This window comes from Nycticebus coucang, chromosome 9 (genome assembly GCF_027406575.1).
Source record: "Nycticebus coucang isolate mNycCou1 chromosome 9, mNycCou1.pri, whole genome shotgun sequence".
In the NCBI taxonomy this organism is placed as follows: Eukaryota; Metazoa; Chordata; class Mammalia; order Primates; family Lorisidae; genus Nycticebus; species Nycticebus coucang.
Genome location: NC_069788.1, coordinates 32085462 through 32103934, shown reverse-complemented (window position 1 = coordinate 32103934; position 18473 = coordinate 32085462). Strand labels below are relative to the sequence as shown.

Here is an 18473-nt window from a genome sequence, read left to right as displayed (position 1 = left end):
TAAATCATGCTTATAAATGGCTAAATAAAATATATTCTGTCTGCTTCTTGTCTCAGATTCCATCCCGTATCTCAAAGGCAGTGGACAGCCAAGGACATACCTCTGTAACCCTGAACACAGGTGCCCCTTGGCTACCCCTCAGGTCTAGGGGTGAGCATGGTCTCTGGGCTGGAAAGACTTAGCAAGAAGCTCATGCAGCCCTGGAGAGGCTTGGAGGCATTGAACAGGGATTCAGGTGTTTAGAAGCAGGGACACAGGCCCGGGGAGGCATAACCTACAGGTCCCTGGAATCCTTGCCTTGAGAAAGGGCAGGCTGGATGAGCGCCAGAAAAGGGTCCTCTGAAGCCAGGGTCAGCAAGATTTTTCTGCAAAGGGCCAGTTAGTAAATATTTTAGGGTTTGTGGTCACATGGTCTCTGCCTTGAGTATTCAACTCTGCTGCTGTAGCATTGAAGCTGTCGCAGACAGTACTTAGATGAATGAGCTGGCTGAATTCCAGTAGAATTTTATTGATAAAAACAAGCAGCTAGTTACATCCTATCTGTAAATAGTCTGGACATTCAATGAACATCCATCACTTAATCTAGTTTAGCAAATCCTAAAGGGTATGGTTATCAAGAAGATTTGAGAACGCCCGCCCCTCCCAAGTAAAGATCTCCAGAACATCACCATTATTAAAGATTCATTTGCAAACTTGTATCTCCTTCATATCCACTCAATTCATCACTCTGAGGAATTATATTTGGAAAACTTTATGAGACAGTAGATAAAACTAGCTACATGCTAAGCGAAACTTTCTGTCAACCAATGTTAGATTACTGTATGCCAGGCAAGTAGCATAAAATCAAGAACTCTCAAGTTAAATAAAAGTAAATGTGTGTTTTGCTCTTAACTCAAAAGACACAGCTATTCTCATCAAACCAACAATATTAGCTTGGCCCCATCCACCAAAAGATTTTTAAGCCATGTGAACTTGAAAAGCATTTGGGCTTATTTCTGAGTACTCATATATTTATAAGCCAGTCTGTTGCTGTGAAGGCAGTGTACAAACAGACAAGTATACACACGTGGACGTAAAGCACAGACACAAATAGAAATCCTATAGCTTTAATTTTAAACTGTAGCCACGAGTCAGGTAAAAATACATTGAAAGGCCAGTTAGATTCAACCTGCATCTCTGTAAATGGAACAGGCTAAAATTAATCTATCTCACATGGCCAAATTCTTACTGAATTTCAGAAAAATCACTGAAGCAGATTTACATTTCAAGCAGAGAGAATTTGGGCTTTTTCAAGCAGGAGTCTAGGTGTGTTAGAGGATGATTGAAAATGGATGTCAAAGTAACAGAAAATAACAAAAATTTATCACAAGGTTTTTACAAAGAAACATAGAGAGGAGTCTAGAGAAAATTTAGAAACCTTGTTGACAAACCAGCTGAAAGAAAGAAAAAGAAGGGAGGAGGATGAAGAAAAGAGGTGGCAAAAAAGATGTAGAAGACAGGCAGTGGGCTAGTGAAAGGAGGGTCTCTCCCCCAAACCCCCAAAACAAACAAGTCCAGGCAGCCATCCTGGGGCCATAGTTTGCCACTCTGCCTCTAGTCTGCCAACTGGAGACTGAATTGGGGGAGAGACTGTTACCCTATTTAATCCTTCTTCTGTCTTTGGTGCTCAGTTGATTTGTGCAAATCTATCTCAGAATCTCAGTTTTTAAGATAGGCCCATGTCTCATGCTTTGCCCTTCAGGAATAGTAAAAATAAGTTTACGTGACACTAGAAATTTACATACAGACGAAAGGTGTCTGAAGTGGCATGCTAAAGACAGCAGGTGCCATTTGGGGGGTTGGACTTACAGAGATGCAGTGGGGAAGTTGGGACTTTCATTTTCTGGTTCATGTGCGTGTGGCTTGGTATTGGCCAAGGTATTTCACAGCAGATGTAACTTTAAAAGTGTGAAATAGAAAAATATTATGCAATATACATTTGTGTAATAAGACTGTCCTATATTTTACTAAAAGTACTTTTACATTCCACACACAAATAATCTAATGAAAATTTCTTTCTTTATTGTCATGTTAGGAGAATACATACTCGGCTCCATCATTTGCAGGAAGTATAAGAGTACCTGAATATTCTGAAAAGTCTGGGACCATAACAGATATGCTGCTGCAAAAGTGTCCACGAGATTTGTCTTGTGTCGTTACAAATATCCAGCAGTCTCCGCGGATACCAGGAAACATCGCCGTCATTGTGGAACTCCTGCACAACATATCAACAGCGCTCCTGACAGATGTGGATGAGGCAAAGATGCAGGTGAATGGCCTTGAGTATTTGGTAGATGGGAAGAGAATGCAGGTGAGCTGGAGTACTCTGAGTACTTCTTGGGGGCTGGGGAACACATCTTTCACCTCAGTATTTCCAATCCCAGCACAACAAGTGCTCAATAAATCTTTGTTGAAGAAAGAATGAATACATGAATGGAAAAAGTAAACATGTTGAATCAAGAAACATTTCTAGAGAATACTTCCTTTGTACTGTGGTGGATATTGGGGTATGGTTTTCCAATGCATATGTTGGCTACTAAAATACCTTGTCCCACCCTGCAGGGGCAAAGTCTTTTCTTATTTTTATTGACGAGTTATAACAGTTTACTCAAATGGAAAATAATTGAATGCAAAGATAACAGTCACGCATATCTCCTGAAGAATGGGGAAATGGCTGGGATGCATGTCTTCTATTTTTGGTCTTCAAAGCAAAGAGGATAGTAAAAAGCAGATTCAGCCTCTGGGGTGAATTTCCAAGTTAGTGTTGTACACGGTACTACAACAAAGTTGGGAGTTAATCAAAGTTAATTACATGACAGGTGCTCTGACCAGGGTAAGCAAATTGCTAGTGTGGCCCAGCTGTGAAGTGGAGTGGATGATGGCTGTGAGCTTGTGGAAGGCTGCCCACTTTCATGGCATTGCCATAAACAGGAGAGGGCATGGCAAGGCATTCCCTTGTGGCGCTGTCCTCTAACTCAAACTTCAGCGTGCATGCAGGGCAACTGGAGAGAGGATGCTGATTCTGATTCATCTATTCAGGGGTGAGGCTTGAGATCCCAGGGGATGCCTAAGCCATTGACTTTATAATAAAGTGAGTCTTGACAGCAGTTTCAGAGAGTGGCCTCAGTATTAATGACGGTTCTTCATTGGCAGAGTTACAGCATCATGGCCAACCACATTCTTAACAGCAAAAGCATTTCAAACTGGACCTTCATTCCTGATAGAAACAGCAGCTGCGTCCTGCTACGCTCAGTCAATTCCTTTGCAAGAAAGCTATTCATAAATAAACATTCCATTGACATTTCCAATGTGTTCATTCATACCATGGGCACCACCATATCTGGAGACGACACTGGAAAAAATTTCACGTTTTCAATGAGAGTTAATGATACCAACAGTGAAGTCATCGGGAGGGTCCTGGTCAGTAGAGATGAGCTCCGGAAGGTGCCTTCCCCTTCCCAGGTCATCAGTATCGCATTTCCTACCCTCGGGGCCATTCTGGAAGCCAGTCTTATGGAAAATGTTACCGTGAATGGGCTTGTCCTGTCTGTCATTTTGCCCAAGGAACTTAAAAGAATCTCACTGATTTTTGAAAAGATCAGCAAATCAGAGGAGAGAAGGACGCAGTGTGTTGGCTGGCACTCCTTGGAGAGCAGATGGGACCAGCAGGCCTGTGAAATGATTCAAGAAAACCCCCAGCAAGCTGTTTGCAAATGTAGGCCAAGCAAATTGTTTACCTCGTTCTCCATTCTTATGTCACCCCACATCTTGGAGAGCCCAATCCTGATCTACATTACATACGTAGGCCTGGGCGTTTCTATCTGCAGCTTGATCCTTTGCTTGTCCATTGAGGCCATAGTTTGGGGCCAAGTGACAAAGACGGAGATCTCATATTTACGCCACGTGTGCATTATCAATGTTGCTGCCACCTTGCTGGTGGCCGACGTGTGGTTCATTGTGGCTTCCTTCCTCAGTGGTCCAGTGACACATCACAATGGATGTGTGGCAGCCACGTTTTTTGTTCATTACTTTTACCTTGCTGTGTTTTTCTGGATGCTCGCCAAGGCACTGCTTATCCTTTACGGAATCCTGATTGTTTTCCATACATTGCCCAACTCAGTCCTGGTGGCGTCTCTCTTTTCAGTGGGTTACGGATGCCCCTTGGTCATTGCTGTTATCACAGTTGCTGTCACTGAGCCTGGCAGAGGCTACCTACGCCCTGAGGCCTGCTGGCTCAATTGGGACATCACCAAAGCCCTCCTGGCCTTTGTTGTCCCAGCGCTGGCCATTGTGGTAGTAAACCTGATCACAGTCACGCTGGTGATTGTCAAGACCCAGCGAGCTGCCATCGGCAGTTCCATGTTCCAGGAAGTGAGAGCCATCGTAAGAACCAGTAAGAACATCGCCATCCTCACACCGCTGCTGGGACTGACCTGGGGATTCGGGATAGCCACGGTCATCGACAGTAGCTCCCTGGCCTTCCACATTACCTTCTCCTTGCTCAATGCATTTCAGGTAAGTCCAGATGCTTCTGACATCCCTGAGGCGAGAGGATTTATAAAGAGGTTTTGGGGTCCAGAACTTGTGACATTGGATTTCTATATAAAAGACAATAGAGTTGGAATAATGTATCATGTAAGGAAATAGGCTTTTGTTCTAGGAAGATCTGGATTTGAATCCTGCCTCATTTACTGAGACATGTAACATGATCTTGGGATATTCACTTAACTTTTTCAGGACATTTTCTCCTTATATATAAAATGGGTATAGTATTGCTCACTCTATATAGAAGTGTTTGCTGAACTGAAATTCAGGGGCATTGAATTTTTCCCCCAAGTCCTATCAATGACTAGTTTTGTAAACATGCATAAGGCAATTGATAATTAATACAAGTTACATGAATGTAGAGTGCAATTAACATTTCTGTAAAAATGCAAAAAAAAAGAGATTCAAAATATGAGACACCCCTATTATAGGAGTGTTTGGAATGAAATTTACCATTATATGAAATGATAAATGGGAAAGTATCAAGTACTAAAATGATTTAAAGATTATAAATAGCCTAATAACAGTCTGAGTTGATATGATTTAGAAATTAAGCAGTAACATCTTCCCCCAAATTTAGGTATATAACTGGACGTATTAAAATTTGCACATGGATTATATTTCCGTCCACTTAGAATTTTTAGTTACCATTTGAAGCCATCTTATTTTAACAAGGAAAGTCAAGCAATCCTCAAACTCATCCCTTCCTAATAGTCTGTCTTCATTTTCCTATGCTCTTGAGGATATGTGCGTCTGTTGTATCTGTCTGATGATGTAGGTACTGCCCACCTCTTTCTAACTCCGGGCTCAGGGATACCCCATTGCGGGATTAAATAAGCCATAGTGGGAGAATTTCCTCATAGGGATCGGAGAGCCGGTTATTGACATTTCCTAGCATCTCGCTGGATCAGGGCATCCTGGGGAGAGAAGGAAGAGCCGTGGATCTACAGAGGTGGGAGACCCAGCAGCAGGGCAGGAAGAAGCCAGAGAGAGGGGTCTCCCAGTGATAGGAAATGAGGGGCATCTGAGGCTGTGGTCGCAGACGAGGAGAGAGATTCAGACACATGTCAGGACATGCAGAGGATGTGGGAGGAAGACCCCAACCACCACTTTTACTATGTGGAAGTCGTTTCATGTAGTCAGTTGTGGGGTTGTCCACCTTGTCAGTCCATAACTTCTGGGTGGTACCCTTCCTTGTATTTCTTGAGCATAATTGTGAGCTGGGTGAGGTTTGGGGAATCCCTTATATCCATGTTGGTGGGAGGAACATAAAGCACATATATTAAAACCTGGGAGAACATATTGAGATTTACCTGCTCAAATTATGCTTTACCTATTAAAAGAAATGCAAAGAAGCTGCTACCAGTGAATTCTGTCTGGGAGTATTTTATTAGCCCTTTTCAATCAGATACTGGACTTCCCGACTCATCTTTTATACTCATCTTCTAAGTGATAGTTTGATAACTTTCCCCAAGATGTCATGGCCAATGAAAAGTAATTCTAATGGAGTGTGTTTTCCTGGCTCAAGTTGCGTATTAAAGAAGTTACACACACACACTCAGATACAGACACCACATTTATTATTTATTTTGTGCCAAACATTGTGCTAAATGTTGCAGTTACAAATATAAATAGTCCAACCCTAAGCCACTTATGAGGGGAGAATTTAGTTGTTTGGCCAAAGAATATTAGCCCTTAGCATATTTGTGGAGGGAACGTGCTAAAATTGTGGTTCTCAGATCTTCTAAAAATTTAATTCCTGGCCAAGTTCATGGAGAATCTGATTTCAAATGCATTCCTAGTGCCAGAAGCAGGTGGGAATGTATTTGTCCCAAGCATCTTTATGAGAATGACATTTGTGACCTATTGAACTGTGTCCACAATGGCCTTTTCTTAGCAGACACAATGACAGAATTCCATAGTGATCTTGCAGGTGAAGAGTGTCCCACAGAAGAACAATCTGATTAAAGCTACTCAGGGACCAAGACTGTCAGTGTTTGTTGGACTGGCTGAATGGAATGGTGTATTTTAGGGTGCCTGGGGGACAGGACTGGTTGCTGCACACTGGTGCCTGTAAAGTCCTCCACTCTCATCCGAGCTTTTAACAAATAGTGGTGGCAGTAGGTTTGGTATTGTCACTGATGAGCTCCAGGTTGTAACGTCTTATGGTGCCCATGTGCCTTATCAGGCCTCTGGCTCGGTGAGAGTTCATATCCACTTACAATATCACAGCAGCTTAACAAGGGGAACGCCTGGATTAAATGGCATTATCTCCCTTCCCTTTTTAGGTGAGCCATGAGTAATTGCACATTCAAGCGACACTTTGATGAATGTTGCTCTTTCACTTTTTGAAAGTTGAATCTCTGTGCTTCCTTTCTCTTATCTGAAAGACAGAACTGCTATCTGCCCTTCCTTCCTCCAGGGTGGTTTTGCGCCAATGTATGTGGAGGGAAAAAATAAAAATCCCAAATGGAGTAAAATGATAGAGAATCAGCCTGCTTTTGATTTTATGGGCTGTTTCTTTGTATGGGTAATAAAAGATACAAAATTGGATTAATTCCTTCTGTATCATTTTGAGAGCACCTGTTACATGCTTGGAAACTCAATCTATTTGATGCCTTATTAAGTTTTCTAAGGATGTGTATATTTGCTTTTTCTTTGAAAATTTTATAGTATTCTTTGTTGTGGGTGGGAGGAAGAGGTTGGAGGTGTCATGGGAAGCTCAGCATAGCTGTTTCTGCTTTTTTCTGTGAGATTTCTTTCCTCGCTTGCTGCTCTGGGACGGCAAGGGTGCTGTCTGTTGCCTCACCCCTCCTCTGGCCCTTGGATCCTTATATTCTGATGGGAGGTACGGCTCCTGCTAAATGCAAAACGGTTTTGCTTTGCCCAAATTTCTTCCTTTCTCTTTCTCTTTCTCTTCCTCCCTCCCTCCCCTGTCCTTCTCTCCCTCCCTTTTTGTCTCCCTCCCTCCCTTCCTCCCTTCCTTCCTTCTGATTCTCATTCTGACATTTAGGTAGAGTGCTGTGGCATCATAGTCCACAGGAACCTCGGACTCTTGGGTTCAAGCCATCCTCTTGCCTCAGTTTCCCCAGTAGCTGAGACTTATAGGTGCCCACTACAATACCTGGCTAACTTTTTCTAATTTCAGTAGAGACAGAGTCTCACTGTTGCTCAGGCTTATCTGGAACTCCTGGACTCAAGCAATCCACTGGCTTGGGCCTCCCAGAGTGCCAGGATGTCCAACCTTAAAATAAATTTCTAAAATATTCCTGTATGAAACAGGGGCTTTGGTCTATTTGCTTTCCTGAGATATCTCAAATGTCTGGGACGGAGGCTGGTCCATGGAAGACAATTGATAGTTGCTGAATTGAACGGGTTTAGGTGCTTTTCCCTAAAAATGGGAAGTGAAAATATTTAATAAAATCATTTTTATTTTCATGAAAATAGGAACTGATGATGAATGGTGCTGTGTATTATTACCACTATTACTTTGTAAATGGCCCTTCCTCTCACTTCTGTTTCTCACAGGGCTTCTTCATCCTGGTTTTTGGAACAATCCTGGATCCGAAGGTACTGCATGGGAATTTTTCTTCTTGTTTTCTTCTGCAAGTGCTCTCTTGTAAGGAGAACTGAGAGCCTTTCATCTCGGTGGTTTGTGCAGACCGTGAATAGGGCGTCATCACTGCTCTTCACAATGCAAATGATATCTACGTCTTCCAAGCTTTCTGGTGCTAAGAGTTTTGTGTATATTAGCTCTAATCCTTAAACAGTCTTGGGCCACACTATTTTCAGTTTTACAGATGAGGAAACCGAGTCTCAGAATAATGAGTAGCTTGCTCCAGGTCACCATCGAAATTCACTCCAGTGAGTGGAAGCAGAAAAGGAATTCACTAAATTTCACAGTATTCTCTGGGAGGGTCTCTCTTTGGCGTGCAGTCTAGAGGCTTCCCTAGGGGAACTGTTTCCAATGCACAGCACAGAAATTTTCCACCAGCAGTCCTGCCCTTCCCATCTCTGCTCCCAAGGCAGACAGCAGGGAGTGAGCACATGGGCTATAGTGGTGCTGCTCCTGCTGTCTGGGGGATCCCCTGCTCCTGCTGTCTGGGGGACCCTCTGCCACTGCTGTCTGGGGGATCCCTGTTCCTGCTGTCTGGGGGATCCCTGCTCCTGCTGTCTGTGGGATCCCCTGTTCCTGCTGTGTGGGGGACCCTCTGCCACTGCTGTCTGGGGGATTCCCCCTGCTCCTGCTGTCTGGGGGACCCCCTGTTCCTGCTGTCTGGGGGATCCCCTGCTCCTGCTGTCTGGGGGACCTCTGCCACTGCTATCTGGGGGACCCCCTGCTCCTGCTGTCTGGGGGATTCCCCTGCTCCTGTTCTGGGGGATCCCCTGCTCCTGCTGTCTGGGGGATCCCCTGCTCCTGCTGTCCGGGGTCCCCTCCACCTTGCCTGTCTGGCCACCTGGCACCTGGTGTTTTGTGTCGTCATGTCTGGCTGGCTGGGCTCAGGTCTCATGGCTGCATTTTAACTACAGGGTTGGTTGCAAGAGCAGTGGACTCAGGGAAGGAAATTCTTCAGATAAAGATGAGTGTTGATAGGTGATGGATGGTGAAAACAAAAACCAAAAAATGAGCAAAACAATAAGGTTTACTCAGACTTCTCAGATCACCCTTTTTCCTTTGTCCCTCACTGCCTCCTGGAATCAGCAAAAGAAGCAGTCCTCTCAGTGTACATGCAAATATCTTCTGTCAATTAAAGTGAACAAATAAGTAAATAAACTTGACAGAGTGAAAAGGGACAATAGCAGGTTGTATATATCAACAAAAGAGCACTCTCACTACAGGGTGGTTTTGTTTGTTATTTTTAAACTATGCTATTTTACTAAGTTACAAAAGGTTTGTAAAAGATGAATTGCATGATGGTCCTTTCATTACCTTATGAGGATACCATATCAACTTAGTAAAAATTATTCAGAGATGAAATATTCATCTTTTTTTTGGAGACAGTCTCACTTTGTCACTCTTGGTAGACTGCTGTGGTGTCATAGCTCACAGCAACTTCAAACTTGTGGGCTTAAGTGATCCTTCTGCCTCAGCCTCCTGAGGATCTAGGACTGTAAGTGCCCAACTCAACCCCCGCATAGTTTTTTTTCTTTTACTAGACATGGGGTCTCACCCTTGCTCAGGCTGGTCTCGAGCTACTGAGCTCAGGCAATCTACCCACTGCGGCCTCCCAGGGGGCTAGGATTACAGGCCCGAGCCACTGCGCCTGGCTTGAAAGAGTATTAGTCTTGATATTTCTGGGCACGACTGTGTGCCTTAACACTCACGAATCTCAGATTCCTCAAACGAAGGGCCAAAATTCTGCTGCTTCCTCTGCCTTCTGCACTGGATTCTGGTAAAGAACAAATGCAATTTTGCAAGTGAAATCACATGGAAAGCATGTAAGGGATTACACAGTCATATACTGTAAGATTTTTAAAAATATTTTTAATGCTCCAACTAGAATTTGTAACCCACATGTGCACAGTGATATTATTACTGAGTATACTAGCTAAGTGCCGGGAGAGGTGCAAAGAACCCCACACTGTGGCAACGTCTACCAAGATAGGAACTTGTTACATGTAAAATTATAACACGGAAGGCAAATACTCCAAAGTGTCACAAGCTGTACGTAATTAATGGACAAAAATTTGTGCACTCTACTGGTCTTCAAATTTTAGGATCGCGAACAGTGAGTATATATCCTTAGATGCCTTCATTATTAATTTATAAAGTGTACGAGGTACATTACGAAACAGAGGAGTAAAAAAAGATGAGAACAAAGAAATCTAAGTAGAAGCTTCAATATATCTTCACAACCCCTCATTTGTGAAGTTGCCCCTTGCTTGTACCCCCGCCCTCCAATACAGGGAGTGCTTGTCCCTCTTGGGAGTCCACGAGTGACAAAGATAGGGCCTTTTCAGGGACGTATGAAGCCCCTCTGAGCAGGGGGCCAATTCACTGTCCCTCAGACCGTTGGAGGGCCGGACTATAGTTAAAAAAAAGCCAAACAACAAACTATGAACAAATTCCTATGCACACTGCACATATCTTATTTTAAAGTAAAAAAACAAAACAGGAACAAATACAATCACACTGCCTCATGTGGCCTGCGGGCCGCAGTTTGAAGACCTCTGCTAGAAGGTGGAAAACTTTTTTTAGATGGGAAAAGGAAGAGGAAATAAGAAGCATGGCCATAGTTAGCAGGGAGAGTAAGGGGAAGGGACAGGGTGACCTGAAGTCAGGGGATGAGAATTCAACTCCTGGCTCTTTCTCTCAGGAACTGACAAATCTTAGATGTCACAATCTCGGAGGCTTAATTGCCTCAGAAATTGTAACAGTATCTTTACCAGGCTTTGTGTCTTTACCTTTACAAGGTTATTTTCAGGGTAAAATGAGATGACAGGTATTATACATAAAGTTATAAGATAAAACAGAATTGTTATCCTTATTTCGTTGATTCCACGGACTGTTTCTATATTGTGTAGGTTTTTTTTTTTTCCCCTGTAGAAAAGGAGACTTGAAAAATTAACAAACCATTAGAAGCGATTGTTAGGTGCTCCAAGAAAATAACATCAAAACTATGTCAAGAAATCTTCAAACTTGCGGTGACCGCACTTCTTAGCCATCAGGTCCGTGTTTAAGGCCCCAGGAACGAGTCTCTAGCTCCACCTTTCTCGTTTCTGCCCATCTCCCCGCTGTTCACGCCACCAGCTCACTGCTCCCCAAATATCCCACTATGGGACCAGGCTGGTAACGCACTTGCCCAGTCCCCTGTGTTGACTCCTTAGGATCTTTTAATACTTAATTGCTTTTGTTAAATATTCAGATAAGAGAAGCCTTGAAGGAACAAGTAACCTCTGCAAAGTGGATCTCCAGAATATCCGAGGTAAAGCTTTCCTATTCATTTTTGCATTTTAAAGTTTGACAAGATAACAAAGCTGGTTTAAGTGAGTTTAGAGGAGAGGGATGGGGTGGCAGGTATTGGAGGGTGAATGTGAAACCACACAGTAGGGGAGCAGGTGACGACTCCGAGAAATGGCAGAAGATAAGAAGTCTCCCGTTCCCATGACAGTCCACTTATTCTCTACGAATTCAATCAGCTGGACCACGTCAGAGCATGAAAATTCCAGGGAGACAATTCTGATCCTACACAAGGATCTTATGAATAGAGTAATTTTCAAGAGAAGTCAACAGCCCTCTTGAAAATTAGGTCATTGGAGTTGTTTAAATAGGCCAGAAGCCTCTTCAGAGGTGTTGGGGAAAAGGTTTGTCATTGGCTAGCAGGTGGGACTATTAACTCATCTTTTATTCCTATAACTTAGGAACCATTTACTATTAAGCAAAGAATGAGAGACCCATCAACTGTTCTGAGTAAGGGAAAAACTGCCAATCATTTTAAAAAAATGTTTACATGGTAGCAAAAGTTGGATTCAGGGTTGGCCAAAGAATGCAGGGAGCAGGAAGAGCAGAGGGCTCCGGAGCGTCCCACACCCAGGTCACACGGGGCAGCATCACCTGTCCTGGACAGCTGTTGCAGAAGGTCTGCGTGGACAGAGGGTTTGGGGGCTCGGCCACTCTTTCGTCTAACTTTTACCTGAACGTTGATCTTGTTCTTAGTCCTTACTCTCCATGCCTGGGAGGCTGCAGAGTTCTCTATATTCCTTCCAGCTTAAAAAAACAAAACAAAACAAAACAAAACAAAACAAACAGCCAAGTTTTACTGAGAAAAGATTACCTAAAACTGTGGTTCTTAACCTTGGCTGCACAACAGAACCAGCTGGGAAGTTTCAAAACATGGTGTTGCCTGGGTGATACCCTGCAGATTCTAATTAGATTGGTCTTAAGTATGGCTTCGGTTCTGGGAGTTTGCTCAGCTCCCCAGGTGATTCTAATGTACACTGAAGGCTGAGAACCATTCAAGCCTTCCTGCAGTATCCCAGCATTGTAAATATGTGCCTCTAACCAGCACTCCTGATGCCAGTATTGCTCCTCTGCCCACCTCTGGTCTGCGCTGGGCTCTCAGGACAGAGGGCTGACTCTCTCCATCCTTCCCCATTTAGCGTCGTTCTTTATGTGTTTTGAGTATGGATCCCCTCAGGCCACCAAAGAGAAATTCTGCTCCTCAGTGTTATAAAGAAATAGTCCTGTGCCCACTTCTGTGCTTAGTTTTATGTGAATGATAAATCCAAATGATACCCAGCACTTTATTATCACTTGTTGATTATCTGAGTCAGTGATTTTTAATGCCGTCTATACCTTAGAGACAAGTGGGGAACTTTAAACAAATATCACCATCTGTCTAGGCTCCACTCAAGAAAAATTAAAGACAAACTCTTGGAGGGTTTAAGCTTTTTCCTTTTTCTTCTTTTTGAGCTCCCTAGTGATTTAATGTGCTGCCAGGGCTAGGAACCACTGATTTTAGGTACATTAAATCTAATTTCTTGCAATCATTCCTTCATTCTGCACTAGCATTAGCCACTGCCTGTCACTGGTTTTACAAACCTACTCGGAAGACAGAAGTGGGCATGTCACCTGTGTGCTCCTCGTCTGCCCTGTAGGAGCCCCTGCTGGGTCCTGCTGGCAACCTGCTGTGGTCTGGAGTTAACGCCCACCCTACTCGAGGTGCCCGTTTGGGTGGTGTCAGTCCTGGCTCCTCAGAATCAGGGTAATAAGTGTGCTTGCCTGTGTTCACCTTACATCTACCGGATGAATGAGCCTATGCTCTGTGGTGACGATTCTAATCATTCTGCCTGTGAGTTAGTGTATATCACCTGTTGGAGGAAACATACACCTAAAACACAAGGGTATCTTCTGGAAGCAGGTGCAGAGCCAGCAGACGATTTTAAAGGGTGGTCTCAATGGATCAGCTGAGAAGGAGCTGTCCAGGTGTTCCTCTCTCTCTGCACTTTGGTGTTTCTCCCCCGTCCAGGACACTCAGCGCCTTCTCTGTTGCCTCCACACCCCCAAACCAGTGGATCTTTCAGGAGAGAACCAGGCCAGGCCAAAACTGCTGATGTTTCCTGCAGTTCCAATACAAAGAAGGAGAGGAGATAGTCACAGCGAGGGGATAAGATAAATTGCCGTGATCACGATTATTCGTGTGCTTTGAATACTCATGATAATCGGAAACAGACTAATAATGATAAATGTCATTATTCGTCATTATACTTTGTCTTCAACAGAACCTTTCTTCTGAATACTCTTGTCACCCCACCAAAGGGCCAAGCTAACACCCCAGGACACATCCCTAACTTGGAAGGTGAGTGTAAAGCAAGGGTTCTCCATGTATGTGTCATATATCATATTCTTAAAAAAAGCAATTTGATCAATTATTATAAATGATTTTTTTCTTGATGGAAAGGATTCTCCTATATAATCTATTCTTACTTAGCTATGGTTAAAAATGAATTCCCACTTTTAATTTTTAGACTACTGAAATGATTTTTGTCTTTGAAGAGCAATCAGGCATATCTGAGAATGCTTGTAAGTTAGTTTGGGTGGCTTCTTTCTTTTTTGGCTTGCTTTTTTCTGAGACACAGTCTGACTCTGTGGCCCTGGGTAGAGTACCCTGGTGTCTGCCTAGCTCACAGAAGCCTCAAACTCTTGGGCTTAAGAGACCTTCTTGCCTCAACCTCCTTAGTAGCTGGGACTAAAGGGACCTGCCACAATGCCTGCCTAGTTATTTCCATTTGTATTAGAAATTATGTCTCATTCCTGCTCGGGCTGGTCTTGAACTCCTGAGCTCAAGCAATCCACTTGCATCAGCTTCCCAGAGTGCTAGGATTACAGGAGTGAGCCACTGTGCCCAGGTGTCTTTAAGAGAGGAGAGAGCAGAAGAGTTAACTCTACTTCGCTTCTCCCTCTCGCCCCTCTCCTCTCTGGTTCCCTACTCCAGAACATCCTAACGGTACGTGTACATCAGCGGCAGCCCCAAATTCCCCATTTTGGCCTCCCTCTCTGCCATTGTCTGAAAAGATCAGAGGTTATTGTAAACAATGTCTGTGAAACTTTAGGGGTAATGTAGAATTTACTTACATTCGAAGGAGAGACAAAGACACAGAACAAAGTTCAGGAAGGAAATCATGAAGGGAAGCATAAATTCAGAGACACAAACTCAGAGAGACATGGTAAGCTAGGGCTGGAAGAAGCCACCCAGACACATGGGCATGTGCAGACGTGTCTCCCTATCCTGTGTTTCAATGTCCCTCTAGATCTAGATGGAGAAGACCAGAGAGAGACAGAGTCACCCACACTGAGACACCTACATTCACTGAGACACAGAGCCAGAGAGATGCTGAGAGACCCGGGGAAATGCAGAATGCAACAGAGTGACTCACACAGAGACACTCTGTGGGTAAAGAACAGACACCGAGAGAGGCAGAGAGAGGCACTCAGGTATGCAGGGAGAGCTCCCACTCCTCGCCCTGACACATCCCGGCTCCAGCAGCCTGGGTGGCCTTGGGCAGCTGTCCACGGCTTCTTACAAAGAACCAGCCTTTTTCAAGAGGAGTTAAAAGGAAGTGCTACCCTTAAAAGGACCTGGTCTGCCTTAGAGTAAGACAAAAGTTTGTAGTTCATAGGGAATGGAACAAGACATCCCCTGACTCCAGAGTGACTTAAGGAGAAGAGACTGTCCAGCTGCCAAGGGGCTCTACCCAAACGGGCTTATGGTTCAAGAAAATGAACTTATAATGCAGTTGTTGTGAAGCCTCTGGGTCTTGCTACTTGTACATGGAAGCTGTGATTTTCTGTTCTTGACAAGGTCATGTATTCCGGAAGGGCAGAGCCCAGAGGAGGAACGTGCTCATTCCTGTCTTCTTGCTTCTGGAGAGTCTGAGGAAGTCGCACAGGCTGCGGTGCTGACGAAAGAGGGTGTGGAGCACAGAAGGACGGCAGGGCCGTCTGTCTAAGCTGTTCTGTGTTACCGGACACTTCTCCTCTGCATATGCTGGACTTTCACAAGGAACCAAAGAGAAAGTGGGCCATGATCATGGTTTTGCCGGGTCCCCCAGCTCTGTACTACCAGGTCACATTTATCCTCAGGGAGACAGCTCTGGCTCAACCTGGCAAAGGTGGCTTGGGATGTCACCTGGGTGGATTCTGTGGGCTGCTGAGGGAGGGGTCCTCATGAATAATGATTAGCAGTTGGGGTGACTCTAAGTAGGTCATTGCTGTGTTTTTTTTTTTTTTACAAAAGGAATCTAATGACGGTATATCCTACTCCTTCAAATTGAAATTAATGTGATGGTCAGCCTGGTTTGGGTTTAGATGCAACTGCTTTGAGCCAAGTGAAAAGCACAGAGGTTTGAACAAGAGAAGATGCCCATTTTAAATTAAGGGACCGAAGGGTGCCACTGTGAGCTGCAGCTAATCAAAGATGGAAGCCCAGGTGTAAACCCAACTCTGCTGGCTCCCGGCCCTGGACTTTGTCTTCAAGACCACTGACAGGCTTTCTGTGTACACTGACGATGTTAAGATTAACCCTCAATGGCAATATGTGTTTTTGAAACCTGAGATGGGGAAGGGAAAATATCATATTTCAAACACACAGCTGCTTATTTTCTTAAGCTCGTATGTAAACAAATTCAGCATTCAAACCAGGAGTCTTTTGATAGGAGATAGTACTGTAGGTAGAAGCCCTTTGGGGTAGGGAAAAAAGAAACCCCTTTACAAAGCACGCATAGGGTGGCACCTGTGGCTCAGTGAGTAGGGTGCTGGCCCCATATATGGGAGGTGGCGGGTTCCAACCCAGCCCCGGACAAAAACTGCAAAAAAATAAAAAAATAAAAAAATACAAAGCAAGCATGCCTGCAGATGCAACAGAAGAAAACTAGTGGGTTAAGGTAGGGGGTGATGGGAGGCTCCTAATTATCCTTTCATGAAGCCAGTATTAATGACCCTGCCTCACAAGTGGGAAAGGGAGGCTCACTTTGTGGGTGAGTGGGATCTCTCACTTTCTCTTTTTTTGCTATAAATAATTTTTCTCCAAGTAGAGAAGTTTGAGAAGGCAAAAACACAATAAAGAGATCAACCAGAAGGTAGAAAAAATGCACCAACCTGGAGAAAGAGTCACCTTTCAAGAGGCATTGCTTATTTTGGGACAGTAGCATCTTTCTTAGATGAAGTCAGAAATTGGCTTTCATTTGCCATGTCCCGGTGCACCTGTAGGGTCTCTTCCTGAGAAGGGGCTAGAATAGGCATGGTCCTGGTTTTGCTCTGCATAGAGATTTAGGTACAAAGAAATGCCGCTTACCCAGCTTCAATATATGGAAGTGAAGACAGAACGTTGTGAAGCTAAATAGTTATAGGATTGTAAATCTGGATAATCTAGTTTAGGAAAGACAAAGCCAATTGCCTCAATTTACAGATAAGAACTCTGAGCACAGGGAGAGGGAGGGAGGGAGGGAGGGAGTGGCTGTGATGAGCAGTCCCATCAGGTATGAAAGTGCTCTCCCTCTCTCCCCGGATGTGCTGGCTTCATAGGACAGGGAGGTCGGAAAAACACTCCATCTTGGGCTCATCTTTAAGCAAGAAAGGCCATCAATGTTGACAGAGAAACTCTGGAAGAAACTGTGATCTCTTTCCTATATCTCACTGTGCACCATTTTCCATCTTGAAAGATGTGACTGTGGACGACCCCGGGTGGAACACATCTAGTGTCCTGCCCACACCTCACCGAGGAAGGGACTTGGTCAGGTGACCCACGGAGAAATTGGCAAAAACATTGTCTAAGGCAGATTTGTGGCTAAAACACTTAATACATGGAGATTTTGGAGAAAAGTCATTAAAGTTTCTTTAGTTTAGTTTCCTCATCTATACACTGACAGTCATAGAGCCTACCTCATAGGGTTGTTGTCAAGATTAAGCGGATACATGTAGGTAAAGTATTTAGAATAGTACTTGGCAAATAATAACTGCTTATTACAATACTGTTTTCTATTAGAGTACCTGGGAATACATGCTCCCACACAGACAGACACGAACACAAGTGATCACAGAGCCATGGCCCTTTGAGTGAGTTTGGAAGTAGACACACACATGGGAATGACATAGTCCATGAACCTCTAAATAAAAGAGTTATATATTTGATTTGGTGCGTTCAACATTAGGGGTGTTTTTCACAAAACTGCTGAGCTTACCATTAAATGAGCCTTTTAATTCAAGGTTACGCTGGTCACAATACACAGTTCCTTGCCTGCCTCATAACTCACTGCTCACTGTGTCTGATCTCTGCTTCACTTTCCTCCGTCTTCTCTAAGAAGTCTCCCCCGATTGGTCCAACCAGAAGAGCTGATTCTACCTGCTTGAATTCCTATGTTTATAATCTGTGTCATCCACTGTACAGTAGTATTTACTGTATAATATTGTTTATTTACCTGGTCTGATTGTGTGCATGTATATTTTTTCCCAGACAAGATTATAAACCTTTAGGAACATGATTCCTTGTATCATTCACTACATTGCTCACTTTTGTATGCCCATAGGGCAGAGGAGGGTGCCTTGTATATAGAATATGTTCAGTAAATATATGTTCAATAAAGTCCTTTGATTCCATGATCATTTGTTATTCACTTTTCAACTGACCCAAATGACCTAATACTTGACTATTGTCCTAAATGGAACTGACCCATTTCTGTAAATATCGTTTCTTTAACGTCCATTGCTGTAACGTGTACCAGAACGACCTCTCACGTATTTCTCCTTGTCAACATCTGCCTGGCAACATCTACATGGGGGTTGCGTTAGATCTTTGGGGAAGCAAGGCCTATAAACAGACAATACCAGAATTGGGAAGTGTGGGACTATTTGGTGGTAAGCAAAACAATCTGAACTGGATACCCCGTCCAAA

General features: G+C 43.8%; 1 protein-coding gene across 1 annotated transcript in view; it reads left to right on the top strand.

Moving 5' to 3' along the window:
- Positions 1-18178, top strand: part of ADGRF2 (adhesion G protein-coupled receptor F2) — a 44947-nt gene extending 26769 nt beyond the window's left edge. The window contains exons 5-10 of the mRNA XM_053602638.1: positions 2075-2308; positions 3193-4554; positions 8113-8154; positions 11451-11510; positions 13807-13883; positions 15387-18178. Of these exons, the coding sequence (XP_053458613.1) occupies positions 2075-2308; positions 3193-4554; positions 8113-8154; positions 11451-11510; positions 13807-13854 (1746 nt within the window). The 3' untranslated portion in view covers positions 13855-13883; positions 15387-18178. The remainder of the gene's footprint in view (positions 1-2074; positions 2309-3192; positions 4555-8112; positions 8155-11450; positions 11511-13806; positions 13884-15386) is intronic.
- Positions 18179-18473: the final 295 nt, after the last annotated feature.